This window comes from Lynx canadensis, chromosome X (assembly GCF_007474595.2).
Source record: "Lynx canadensis isolate LIC74 chromosome X, mLynCan4.pri.v2, whole genome shotgun sequence".
NCBI lineage: Eukaryota > Metazoa > Chordata > Mammalia > Carnivora > Felidae > Lynx > Lynx canadensis.
In genome coordinates this window covers 95,378,472-95,391,688 of record NC_044321.2, presented here as the reverse complement: position 1 = coordinate 95,391,688, position 13,217 = coordinate 95,378,472, and the positions used below count along the sequence as shown (strand labels likewise).

General features: G+C 50.2%; 1 protein-coding gene across 7 annotated transcripts in view; it reads left to right on the top strand.

The window, feature by feature from the left end:
• Positions 1 to 13,217, top strand: part of SEPTIN6 (septin 6) — a 66,673-nt gene that overhangs the window by 52,818 nt on the left and 638 nt on the right. For 2 of the 7 annotated variants that reach the window (XM_030305941.1, XM_030305940.1), the window contains exons 8-11: positions 497 to 629; positions 3,740 to 3,930; positions 6,381 to 6,442; positions 9,952 to 10,627. In XM_030305941.1, the coding sequence (XP_030161801.1) occupies positions 497 to 629; positions 3,740 to 3,930; positions 6,381 to 6,442; positions 9,952 to 10,022 (457 nt within the window). In that variant the 3' untranslated portion in view covers positions 10,023 to 10,627. Of the gene's footprint in view, positions 1 to 496; positions 630 to 3,739; positions 3,931 to 6,380; positions 6,443 to 9,951; positions 10,628 to 11,178; positions 13,214 to 13,217 lie in introns of those variants that run through there. The other 5 variants (XM_032592245.1, XM_030305942.1, XM_030305946.1 and 2 more) reach the window with 4 other exon arrangements.

The following is a 13,217-nucleotide window of genomic DNA, read 5'->3' as shown; positions in this document are numbered from 1 at the left end:
AACTTGAAAAAAGAAAGAAATAGCTCATGAACTATTATAGCTAGTTAATAGCTCATTAACTATTAACTCTGAAACTGCAGTCAGTTTCAGAGCCAGGACCTGGGAGCACAATGCAGAGGAAGGATCCAGATTAAGAGATGAGAGACCCAGCTTCCGGTCCCTGCCCTTCGCCTGACTAGCCGTGTGGTCTTGAGCAAATCACCTCACCTCTCTGGTCCGGTTTCCTCGCCTGTATAACCAGGGCACAGAAGCAGATGTTCTAAGTCCGGTTCCAAATATTGTGTCCGTTCACCAGGGCTGCCCTGTCCCCCTCAAGCAGCCCTGTGATCCTGCAGTCACATGCTAGGCAAGCCGCCTGCAGCTCTGCGGTTCTGTTTTTGCACCTGTCCCGGAATTGGGGGAGGCTGGGGGGAACCCGAGGAGGATCGCCGGCGCCAGTTTTCATTGAATGGGAACCGTTCCAGAGGCAGGGGGATTAACCTGACCGTGTCTGCAGCTTACAGGAGACGTATGAGGCCAAAAGGAACGAGTTCCTAGGGGAGCTCCAGAAGAAAGAGGAAGAGATGAGACAGATGTTCGTCCAGAGAGTCAAAGAGAAGGAAGCTGAACTTAAAGAGGCGGAGAAAGAGGTAAATGCAACCCTGAGTGCCCAGGAGGCAGGAAAGAGGGGGCTGAGCTTGGGCACAGCAGGGGCTTCTGCCCCAGGGGCACAGCCAGCTAGAGCCTTGCAGCTTCCAGGCAGGAAGGGGTGCGGTATCTGCAGCCCTGCCTTGGCTGGCACCGAGGGCACTGAGATATTATGTCTTCTTCTCTTCTTCTTAATGTTTTTTTATTTTTGAGAGAGAAAGAGAGAGGGTGCACCCAAGTGGGGGAGAGGCAGAGAGAGGAGAACAGAGGACCCGAAGCTGGCTGTGCGCTGATAGCAGTGAACCCCACGTGGGGCTCCAACTCAAATGCGAGGTCATGACCTGAGCCGAAGTTGGGACGTTCAACCGATGGAGCCACCCAGGCAGCCCCAGATACGTGTCTTTTTGATCCCTCATTCCCCAAGGCCAGGATGTGTTCTCGTTCTCTGAGCTACGTAATTCTCTAGAGCTGCACACTCCCATATGGTAGCCACTAGCCACGTGGGGCTATTTAAATTTAAATGAATTAAAATTAAGTAAAATTGAAAACTCGGTTCCTCCGCATTTCAAATGCCCAGTCCTCATGTGACTAGTGGCGATCGGATTGGACAGCCCAGGTACAGAATATTTTCATCACCGCAGAAAATTCTAGTGGGCAACGCTGCTCAAGAATCAAGACGTGACCTACCCCCTCAGAGTCAGGTGCAGACTCATTCTTTTCCCTCTTCCTGGCAGGTCAGAACTCGGTAGGGACAGGTGATCACTTTCTTGGCTGTCCCACCCCATGCTACCTGCTTTGACGGCCACAGGGTAAGGTGTTCCCAGGCGGTCCTAAGTACCTTGCTGAAACCTACATCAGTGACAGCTGGGGCATTTCCCCGGTCACTTGGATATTCGGTCCCGTTTCACATTAGCAGTAAGGGAACATCTGTGCAGCCCTGGCAAGTTTTTAAACTCCGGTTGGTCTATCTGGGGTTTTCATCAGGTAAGTCATGGCTGACAGAGTGAAGTTCACCCTCCAACCATTGCCTTGTCCCCAAGGTCCACTACTGGTTTGCCCGCTGCTGCCCAAGTCAGTGGCCTCAGCTACGGTTTTAGCCGTCAGTGACTGCTTCATCTCTCTGGGCCTCGAGACCCATACAGAAGGGAAGGACCGGGGCGCCTGGGGGGCTCAGTTGGTTGAGTGTCTGATTCTTTTTTTTTTTTTTAACATTTATTTATTTTTGAGACAGAGAGAGAGCATGAACGGGGGAGGGGCAGAGAGAGAGGGAGACACAGAATGGGAAGCAGGCTCCAGGCTCCGAGCCATCAGCCCAGAGCCCGACACAGGGCTCGAACTCATGGACTGCGAGATCGTGACCTGAGCCGAAGTCGGACGCTCAACCGACTGAGCCACCCAGGCACCCCTGAGTGTCTGATTCTTGATCTTGGCTCAGGTCATGATCTCACGGTTCGTGAGACTGAGCCCTACGTTGGGCTCTGCGCTGAGTGGGAGCCTGCTTAAGATTCTCTTTCTCCTTCTCCCTCTGCCCCTGCCCCTGCCCCATTCGTGCTCACTTTCTCTCTCTCTCTAAAAAAAAGTAGGGGGGGGGGGCGCCTGGGTGGCTCAGTTAGTTGAGCGACCGACTTCGGCTCAGGTCATGATCTCACGGTTTGTGAGTTCGAGCCCCGCGTCGGGCTCCGCGCTGACAGCTTAAAGCCTGGAGCCTGCTTCTGATTCTTTCTCTCTGCCCCTCCCCCACTCATGCTCTGTCTCTCTCTGTCTCAGAAACAAACAAACATTTTTTAAAATTTAAAAAAAATAAAAGGGAAGCAGTTACTTACTTCCCAAGTCTCTTCCCCCTGTCATCTGCTGTGGCTCTCTAGGGTCATCACCAAAGTCCATGGCATGGATATATTGATTTTATTTCAGTGTCACTTTCCAAAAGAAAAATGTCACCCAGTAGTTTTGGAGGGAGTTGTGAGGAGATCTCAAAGATGAATGAATGAAAGGCCAAGGAACAAAAGCCAGGTTAGAGCAGCTGATGGGCAGGGCTTCCACCACCCTACCCCAAGTGGCTACTGAAAGCTGGTCTACACGGCAAGCCTGGCACCCACCGGCCCTCACTACGTGGCAGTCCCAAATACCTGTAGGACCCGGAGACCTGGCCCCCTCCGTCCTGTGCTTCGAGTGCTACGAATCCTAAGTTCTCTCCAAAAGCGAGTGAGGTTATGCTTGGTCCATTCTTAGTATTCAGGGTAATCGATCACATTCTAGTTTGCCACCACAACGGCCTGCCAGAATATTCTTCCCATTCTCCTTTGGGTGTCTGATTCTTTTTTTTTTTTTTTAATTTACTTAATTTTGAGAGAGAGCACAAGCCGGGAAGGGGCAGAGAGTGGGGGGGCATAGAAGATCCGAAGTGGGCTCTGCACGGACAGCAGCGAGCTCGATGCAGGGCTCGAACTCCCGAACCGTGAGGTCATGACCTATGCCCAAGTCAGACGCTCGACCGACTGAGCCACCCAGGTGTCCCCTGGGTGTCTGGTTCTATTCAGAGCTAGCTGGGTCTCCCCTTGGTCAAAGCTGAGGTCTCTGCACTCATTCTATTTTATAAAATTCTTTTATCTCCTTCCATGTCTGAGGACAAGTATTTTCTCTGACCAGCTTTGGCATTGCGGAAGTCTTCTCTGCAATCCTTGATGATCCTCCTTGATGAAAGGCGCATAAGAAAAGGCAGGGGCCCCTTTCATATCGGGAGATCTCAAAATATCATCCTCTAAAGAATGGTTTCACCTTGGACAAATTCCTTAACTTCTTCAACCTTCTGTTTCCTCATGACGTACAGATGATAACAGAAAGGCTATTGATACTCACAATTAATATGGCCAGTCATAGTTCCCTGCCCATATTCAAGACAGAAACGTGGAGGTAAAGTGGCAGGAGAAGGGAACTCTCCAGAACACGGTGCCCTTTGGTGCCCTCATAGCAGTTCCTGGCAGAGAGTCTCCTAAGGTCCCAGGGCCTTGAAGGACGCCCCCCCCCCTGCCAGTACCTACCCGCCCCGGGCCGGCTCAGCTGGGAACTCACTGTAAGCAAGGACTGTCCTCAGACTCCCTGTGCCCCCCGCCAGCTGCATGAGAAGTTTGACCGCCTGAAGAAGCTACACCAGGACGAGAAGAAGAAACTGGAGGATAAGAAGAAATCTCTGGACGATGAAGTGAATGCCTTCAAACAGAGAAAGACGGCGGCTGAGCTGCTCCAGTCGCAGGGCTCCCAGGCCGGAGGCTCCCAGACGCTGAAAAGGGACAAAGAGAAGAAAAAGTAAGTGCTAGGCTGCTCTGGGCTTCTGGCTTCTTTCTCCTCCTGCTCCTCCCCCCTCAGTGCAGGGCCTGGAGACAGATGGGCCTGAGGGCTGGTGGCCCGAGGTGAGCCGTGGGCTGACAGATGCACTTGGGGACCCAGAACTGGTCTCAGTGTCCCCTGAGTTTGGGTGACTTGAGAGTAGGGCACGGCTGACGTCCCAGAGGCCCGGCACCTGTGCTCGGCCGCTTAGGAAAGCCCTGCAAAGCTCTAGGTAGGGGGAGAGGGCGGGACAGGAGAGGAGAGGCAACCGGAATGTGGGAGGGGACGAAGAAGAAAGAAGGAAATCAAAAGAGCTCTAGAGTTGTAAGAAAGAGATGGATGAAAGGAAGGATAGATAGAGGGTCGGGGGGAGAGAGAGCGCCTTGGCGGAGCCTCTGGGCACCCCCTTTCTCCCCAGAGGTTGGCGCCGATCTGGCTCACGGGCCGGCCTGCTCATCCTGTGTCCGAGGTGTTCACCTCCCCATGCCTGTAGCCACCACCCCCCCCCCCCCACCAACCCCATTCTCACTTAGCTGCAGCCAGCAGTTGAATTGCTGCTCCTGAAGGCTGCTGCCCAGTCCTGGTCTCCCACCCTGTGTTCTCCATCCCTCTTGGCTGCTTAGCTTTTTCAGGCCTGGGCTGCTGAGAACTTGGTGGGGAGACCTCAGATGCTAGTAGATTGCGTGTGGCCCACCCTCAAGGTGGAGAGTGATTGCACAGGGTGTCTAGGGGTGTCTCCTGGGATCTGGTAAGGCAGGCTAGCGTGGATTCCTGCCTACGTGTGGGTCCGTAACCCTGACCCAATGCCAGGCTTTGCTTGCCGAAGTCACCCATTTGTCATCCCGGAGCCAGAGGACAGGGAAGCATTTCCAGAGGGATGTACACAACACCAGGAACTGTCCGGTCGTCCCTTTTGCTCTAGTTTCTGCAGCGGGACTCGGGGAGCCCTTGGAGGCACTGTTGGGCGATGTCCTTACTAAAGGGGCCTGAGGGTCTGAAAGGTGTCCAGGGTCATTGCCTTCTGTTCTTAGCTACTTGTTCCTGACTCAACTGTTGGACATTTGCCGGAAGGAGGAAACCTCTAACTTGCCTCTGTGCCTGGCCAATCGCTTGGGAGTGAAACAGTGGCTTCCGTACAACAGTAAAAGATCTAATATTTGTAGGCACTCAACTTGGCAATCCAATGACTCAAAAGTGTAATTTGAACTTTCACCAATTAGTCCAGAGATGTTTGTTACGGAGTTAAACCACTAGGTGTCAGATCACTGCCTAATGAACTTTTTTTGGTGTTACCTGATGGATAAGCTTTAACTAGCCAGAAAAGAAGTGTCACTGGACACACTGATCTGGCATTGTGTGTTAGTTGCACCAGCAGGAATGGGTTCCTATTTTTAAGATCAGAAAAACCTAAATGTGTCTTCCGGCTCCAACCGGCTGCCTTCATAGCCTGTGGTATTTGTCAACTCAATCCCTGGGGCAGCTTCATGGCCTGCTTGCCGGAACTAGGAGATTCCTTTGTTTGGACCCCACTGACACTAAACTATAAATACTCCCAATTCAGTTATTCAGTGGAAGTTTCTGTCAGACCAGGTTCTCTCCTAGTTGTCTCACATGAACTGATCCCCCTCTCTCACTCCAGGCAGAGGACCCTGTATAGGGAGGCGTGTCTCTCCAGTCTCCAGGAATATTTGGAATTGGTGACGGCGCCTTTGTCCAATTCCGAGACGTATGAAAACCTTGCTGGCGTGTGGGACTTCATATTAGCAATCAGGGCAAAATAGACTGTCGTCTCCCATCTTTCCAGACACAGAAATGGCCCAGGCCTGGGCTTCTTTTTTTGTTTTAATAATTTTTTTTAATGTCTACTTACCTTTGAGAGAAAGAGACAGACAGAGTGTGAGCAGGGGAGGGGGCAGAGAGAGAGAGAGGGAGACACAGAATCCGAAGCGGGCTCCAGGCTCTGTGCCGTCAGCACAGAGCCGCATGCAGGGCTTGAACTCATGACCCAGGAGATCATGACCTGAGCCGAAGTTGGACGCTAAACTGACTGAGCCACCCAGGTGCTCCTTGGGCTTCTTCTGTAATGCCATGAACAGTTGGCTAAATTCTGGAAAACCCTTCTTTAGATCTGGGCCACTCTGCTCCCATAGTGCTGCTGGTGAGCGGGGGGGAGGTTTGGAGGGTAGAGGCGGTGGCAGGAGGCACTTCTTAAGAGTTGGTGGTTGGATGTAATAGAGTCACATACTCAGAATTTCCATTGGCTGCCCTGAAAGAGGTTACGAAAGAATATTGGTGTTCCCGGGGTCCCTCCCAGCCCGCCCTTCCTCCCCGCCCCCACTCTTCCTCATTTCCTTTGATCTCTAACCCGTCATTGTTTGTGTCAGCTCATAATATTGGATTTCTCCTCAAGCTCACTCCCTCTTCATCAGCTCTTACTGTTTTACAGTTAACTCTGCTGTTTGCTGCATGCTGCATGAGACCCAGGGTCCTGGTAAGCTTTATTAACTCTTAATAGAACCGGCAGTGGCTTCTAGAACACATGTCCCCACATCCCACTCCCCACCCAACATTAATCACGCAAGAAGCCGCTCCACTGTCCTAGCTCTTGGGACTTTACAGTATGGGGACATAGTTTGCTGTGGTCTCAGGTGTACGTGTGGAATGTTTGCCTGCGTGGTTCAAAGCGGAGCGTTTTCAGACTCGCTGCTAGAAGAGTTGAGTAGCGCAGGAGGATCCCGTGGGTCCTCAATATTTGAGGTTTCAATTGTGGCCGTTCTTTTTTTCTTACAAGTGCCTTAGTCATTGCTTTCAAAATTAACTAACGTGTAAGTGACGAGGGAAGCTTTTGGGTTTGCGAGGCTGTCCTGCAATGTCACACTTGGCATTGACCCCAGGTTTGGGTATGTTCCAAGTCAATGGAAACTTGCTTCTCTATTTCCCTGTGGTGGCTGTTTCTTATTCAAGGGGTTCAAGTTCTCAAATTCCCTTTGGCTATGTGCACCCCTCCCCCCCCCCCAAAAAAAACCCTATAGTAAAAGTGGAAGAAAAGAGATTTCAAATATTATAGAGACTTCCTCACATTTCATTTTATGAATACCAGCTTTCATGTATGCCTTTGACAAGAAGGTAAGCAGGTAACCTTTGGTAACATGGATTCCTGAGGGCTAGGCGTTACGTCTACAGACTGAATAAAAGCCGTCCTTGACGTCATGTGGTTTATAGGTTGGTTGTAGCAATGATTAAGCACCTTCTGTCTATTCTTCTAGGCTCAGTGAGCAGGGAGGAAACATAAATATGTTTCATTTAACATAATTAGGCCTAATACTGTTTTTTACACTTTATCATAGAAACTTCAAACAGGAACAAAAGAAGAGAGAAGATAGTATAACGCAGCCCCGTGTGCCCAAACCCTGCCCCCAAACAACTGTCAACATCTGGCCAGTCCCATTTCCTCTATTATCCCAAACATGCTGGAGAACTAGAAAGCAAAACCCGCATCGTTTCATCTGGAAATACTTTGGCATGTAGCTCTAAGAGCCAGTGACGCTTAAAAAAAAAAAACAAACATAACCACTATGCTACCATTATCACACCTACAAAATTAACAATTTGTTAACACAAAATTTCTAGTCAGTGTTCAGAATACTCTAGTTGTCTCATAAATGCCTGTTCTGCGTGGTTTGTTTGGATCAGGGAATATAAAATACTGAGAAGACTTCTCCCCACTCACCAATGTAGTTTATGATTTAAATGGCAAGCCCGCTGTGAAGTCGCCAAACCGATGGCCACAGCTACTACTCTGGGGACTTTGGACAGCTGGCAAAACATCCTACTTTCAAGCAAATCTCGAAGAGGAAGTCCAGGCAGGCTTCTGAAACATAAAGCCCCTGAAACAGCCAAAGGGAACAACCCTCAAAGAACAACGAGATGATATATTGCCTGGCTGACAGGCGAGTCTCGGAGCCCCTGTTAGTTGACAGGAATGAAAGGGCCGACTTCCACTTAGGAAGGCCACGAGCTCCTACAGCGTGTGTCCGCTGCTGTAGTTCTGGTGCCCAGCCAAGTGGCTGACGCCCAGAGGAGCTCTGTTCTTTGTTCCCCCATTTTCAGTGAGGACAGCAGGAAAGCTGTATCGCGGTAGCTTAGGTCTCAGTTGATTCGGGTTTCGGTGCACGTGGCTTGTCACAACTCGGGTCAGGTTTCCCTGAGTAGATCGTTGTCGGTAGCCATTATGAAAATGAATTCTGGCGAAACGATCATTAAAGCCGCGCCGTACCAGTGAGAAGCAATTGGCACACGGTGGGAACAGCCAACCCCAACCCCGAGTGTCGGCTTCTCCTGGCAGGCTTCTCCCCAGTAGACCGCGAAAGTGGTTCCAATCCAAATAAGGGAGGGAGGCCTTGGCCCCATGGGATCTGAAAGCCACAAAGGAAGCCTGTCCCCTCCCCAAAGCCCTCGGTCCAGGGGCGGATCACAAAGACCACCCCTCATTAACTGGAGTGCCAGCAGAGGGAGGCTCTCTGTTTCCTCACTGCTTTCGAAATTGCTTGAGGTGCTGCGGCCTGCTGTCTGCAATTGTAAGAGAAATTCCTCTGTGACCCATACGCAGTCGCAGATACCATATGTCGGTGGCTGGTGGCCCCTTGACCCGTGTGTGTGGGGGGTGTGCAGCACGTGGACAGTACACACATGCCCAAATATATCCACCTTCCCGTGCAGCCTAGAGCATAGGCCATCGCAGTGTTGTTGAGGCCTCTCTTCCCCTCGGGAGTAGACAGACTAAAATAAGAGGTGAGCATTTTGTATAGTGTTTTAACACTTTCCAGAGCGTGTCTCCAGACGATATATTCTTTTCACCTTGCAACAATCATGGGAGGTAGAGAAGGAAGGAATAATTAATCTTCAGTTTGCAAGATGAGCAAATGGAGGAGTGAGCGATTTCGGAGCCTGACCAAGGGTCACACAGTGAGTTAGTGGCAGAACTGGAACAAGAATGCAGAACGCCTAATTTCTGGTATAAATGGCTATTCACATGAGAGGGAGAGAATGTGTGGGTGTGTGGATATGTTCACTCTGAGGAAGTGACTACAAATATACTCACATCTCACATCTGCATATGCCTTTATCCCTCGCAAATATCTAATAGCGTTTATTTAATGAGATAAACGTATTCTTTGCGGGTAATAAAACGGAGGCTAGAAACACAGGCAAGGAGTTGTCAGGAACACGTCAGTGTGATGCAAAGAGTCTTGATCAAAGAGCCAAAGGATTCAGGTTCTGATCCTGTGACTCTTTCTTTGTGACCACGGTAACGTCCGTTGGTATCTCTGTTCCCGTCTCCTCGTAAGTTTCAAAAGGGGATTGATACTACTTGCTCTGCTAATGTCACCGGCATGAAAGTTTAAATGACAGCAAGGTGAAAGTGCTGGGCGAACGCAAACCCATAATGGATTTGCCATAGCTCAGGTTTGTCAGATAACTGTGGTCCGGACCCTATTGCAGAACCCCTCAACCATCCCCGGATACTTCTCGAAAGGTCTTGCCCCGGGGCACCAGTCAGTTGACTGGGGCTGCTCCCAAGTAAGCTCCACCCCCTCTGCTTCCCCTAAGGGACCGCGCAGTCGGTGGCTGAGAGCCTGAGAGCCTGGCGCTCTATCCAGTGGCCTGAGGCCACCTGGAGATTTGCTGACAGGATTCCTGTAGTGTCTGCGTGGGGGGAGGGGGCATTAGGACCTAGTAATTCAGAAGAAAGTATTCTGGTGGCTGTTGATAATGATTTTGCCAGCTTAACGCCACTGTCCTGCCATTCAGAGGTGTGTGGGGGTGTGTGAGAGAGAAAGCATGTTCCCAGGAGCCAATGCAGTAAGACCCTATTCTAACATAGCTGTATTCTAATTATCCATTAGTCGTCATGACAATTTTCTTCTAACCTTTTTTTTTTTTTTTTTTTGGTACATTAATCCATCCGTTCATTAACCCAACTTCTCTTTTCATTTTCAGTTTGGGCTTCCTGTAGACGCCCTTTTCCTGCGCAACAGAGCTGGGCCTCCCTTTCTCTAACTCCCCCTTAACACGTCCGGGGGAGCACGCCACCTGTGCCCTCCCCTCTCTTCCTGCCAAAGTTTATAGAAGCCCGGGAGTCTGAGGATGGTGTCTGGCCTCTGGTCGAGAAGCCAGCGGTCGCCGTGGTTCGGAGATGCCTGGCGCATCCCAGCCCCCCTCCTGGCGCCTCCCCCGCCGGCCTCTCCCCGGCCATCTTTGCCACACTGTGACACGTTCCATGGTCCCATCTGCCCTTCCCCACCACCAGCTTCCCTGCTCGTGACTGCTGCTTGTTCCCCTGAAGTATTTGCATCCACCGTGGCCGGGTCAGAGCCAGTCAGCACAGCTCTTCCCCTTGGTCCCCAGGCACCGGGCCACGGCCCCTTCTGAGAGGGCTCCAGTAGGAGGTCCTCTGGTGCCTTTTCCCTCTGGCCTCCGAGCCCAGCCCTTTCCAGTTTTGAGTTGCTCCGAGTAAGTGCACTCAAGTGGTGTTAAAAATCCAGAACGCGTTGAGTTATGCCGAGGCCTTTCCAGAAAACTCGACTGCTGAAGAACATAGCATAGATTTCTCCTCTCTATAATGCCGGGTACCCCACAAATGCAGAAGGGAGAATAAACCTGAATGTTCTCACCAGCCTAGTGTCTTCAATGATAGACTTCTGGAATTCTTCTGAGGTGTCTCAGTATCTTTGTAATCTCCCTTAGGGCTCCACACCACCCCAATCAGGCAGAGCCAGTAGCAGGCCCACGTTGGAAACTGCCAAACCGAGCGGTCAAAGAAGCAATGTCTTCAGTTTTGCACTGATGGGTCTTCCCGTTTATTTAGCGCATGTCAGGAGTTTTAATCTGTATTTTGCATGGGTCCCCCCCCTCCCCCCGCCCCCATAAGAAGAGGTGAGACAATCGGTTGGGGAGGCAAACACCAGGTGTCGTGCTTTGGAAGGTCCCAAACCTTATCTCCAGTCTAAAACCGTTCCAGCCCCAATTTTTATCACGGGCCCACCTGATAGTGACTTTGGGAACCCGTGTGAGGTAAAGAGCCCTCCAACGTCAGGGCCACGAGGTACAGTGTGGCCTTTGGTGTTTGGCCAGCGAGAGCGAGAGCGAGCGAGCGAGCGAGCGAGCTGAAGGTCACCTGGCAATGATGTGTGGCTAACACGCCGTTTCTCTGCCCTTCCTTTGCAGTAATCCATGGCTGTGTACTGAATAGTATCCCCTGCTACAGCTGGACTGGACTCCATTTAGCCTTTTAAAGCCAAGGCTCCTATTTTAACTGACAGCTTTCCTTTGGGGTGCCAGGCAGCATCCCCCACCCCTGCCGTGTACTTCACTTTGAGCCCCATTTCTTCTTTTGAGTTCTGCCTCCGAGTCCACTGGCACTGATCATGACCTTCTTTTGTATATCTTTTTTTTTTTTTTTTGAGGTTTTTTTTTTTTTTTTTCCTTATCGCCTTTTTTTTCCTTCTTCAAAAACACACAGTTAAACCAGGCTATGCCAAATTTTCCGGGCTTTTTGCAGTGTTGAGAATGGGGAGGGGGTTTCCTCTCTTCCATGGTAGGAAGCGAAAAGTAGAAAAAACAAAAACACACACACACACACACACACACTTTACATTTTCTTGCTGGCAGAACAAGCGCGCAGTTTTGCTGTGTATTGTTTGGTGAGTCACTGATTGGTTAGTGACCAGAGGCGAGTATGAAATATAAGCTAGTTTCTTGAGAAACTAGAAAGGGCCTTTAGAAAGTCTCGTCGTGGAGCATGTTTGGAGACCCCGTGCTTGGAGGTTCAAAACAGTATAAAACACACAAAAACGTGGATACTCAGCCAGTAGCTCAGAGAGATGCTACGTTAAAGCTGTCAAGTCTCCTTGGGAAAGGCATCTTATTTGCAGCTTTGATGTCTCCGTGTCCGGTTTTACGGCTATTTCCCCGAGAACCTCAAACTTAACCAGTGGACCCCCATTATTCTGGGTTATTATTTGCATTACAAGTAGGAGGCCCCCTCATTTACATTTGTTTACGGATTAACTACCTGAGACCTGAGGAGTTCCGAAAACTTCAAAAGTAGTAGCCCACCCAGCCTTTGGGAGGACTTCAGGGACTAGGCAGAAATTTCGCCTCGAGGGAGAAATTTCGGTCCATTAAACAGATAATGACCCGCTTCGCCCGCCCCTCCCCGGTAAGGGCAATTGAGGCCCAGAGAGGTCCAGGGACTTGCCAGATGTCCCAGTTGTGTTTCACAGCAGAAGCCAGGCGACATTCAGTGTGTCCTGACTCCCGATCCGTTTCACAACCGGATTCAACCTGTTCCTATATGTTCCTGGAGACCCAGGTCTTTTGATGTTCGGAGAAAATGAATAGTTAGCATTACAGGGCCTTTGAAGGGTTTTTTCCCCCCCAGAGAAAAATATCTGAGGATGGAGTGGGTAGGGGCGGGCAAAGCAGCGGACCAGGCCAGCTCCTGAACTGAGTGTTTCTGCTGACGGTGCCTGTTGGCTGGTCGGCTTTCCTGGAAGTCTGGAGTGGGGCCCAGGCCTGCGAATGTTTACCAGGTGCCCTAGATGATCCTCGTAATCAAGGAAGTTTGATAAACAAAAAATCTAACCTGGGAGTGAACATGAGGCCTTTAGAAAGCCGATTAAAAGGGTTAAAATAGTTATTTTATTGGGTAGCTTTTCTCACTGTAGACAGAAAGGGGTTTCTTTTTTCCTTCTGCAGTGAAAAGGCTATTAAATTAGTACAATGGTTATTGTTTTTCTTAAGTACCTAAATACTCCGTTAACTTCAGGTGAAACAAAACCAGTCATTAGGAATGGTCCGAGCTTTCCTGGAAAATCCCCACATGTGATCACGATCACGATCACACAAACACACACGCGCACACACACACACACCTTCATTTCTCTTAAGCCGAGAAGTTTGCTTTTCCTACCTGAGGTGCAGATCACTTTTGGTTTTGGTTTTGGTTTTAATCATTTGGCATTCACATGTGGCTGTTTTTAATTAAAACAAGAAGCTTTAAACTGGTGTGTGGTGTTCTTAAAAACCTTCTCGGCAGATTTCCCAGTGTTTGCCGTCTATCAGTGTCCCCATCTCTAACCTGTCTTCTCCAAGTATAATCTCTGCTACCTCGCACTGCCCACTCCCCTTGCCTTGTCTTACTTTGGATGCCCTTTTTCTTCGGCTAATTTCGTGTTTTCTTTCTCTTTTCTCTCTCCCTCTCT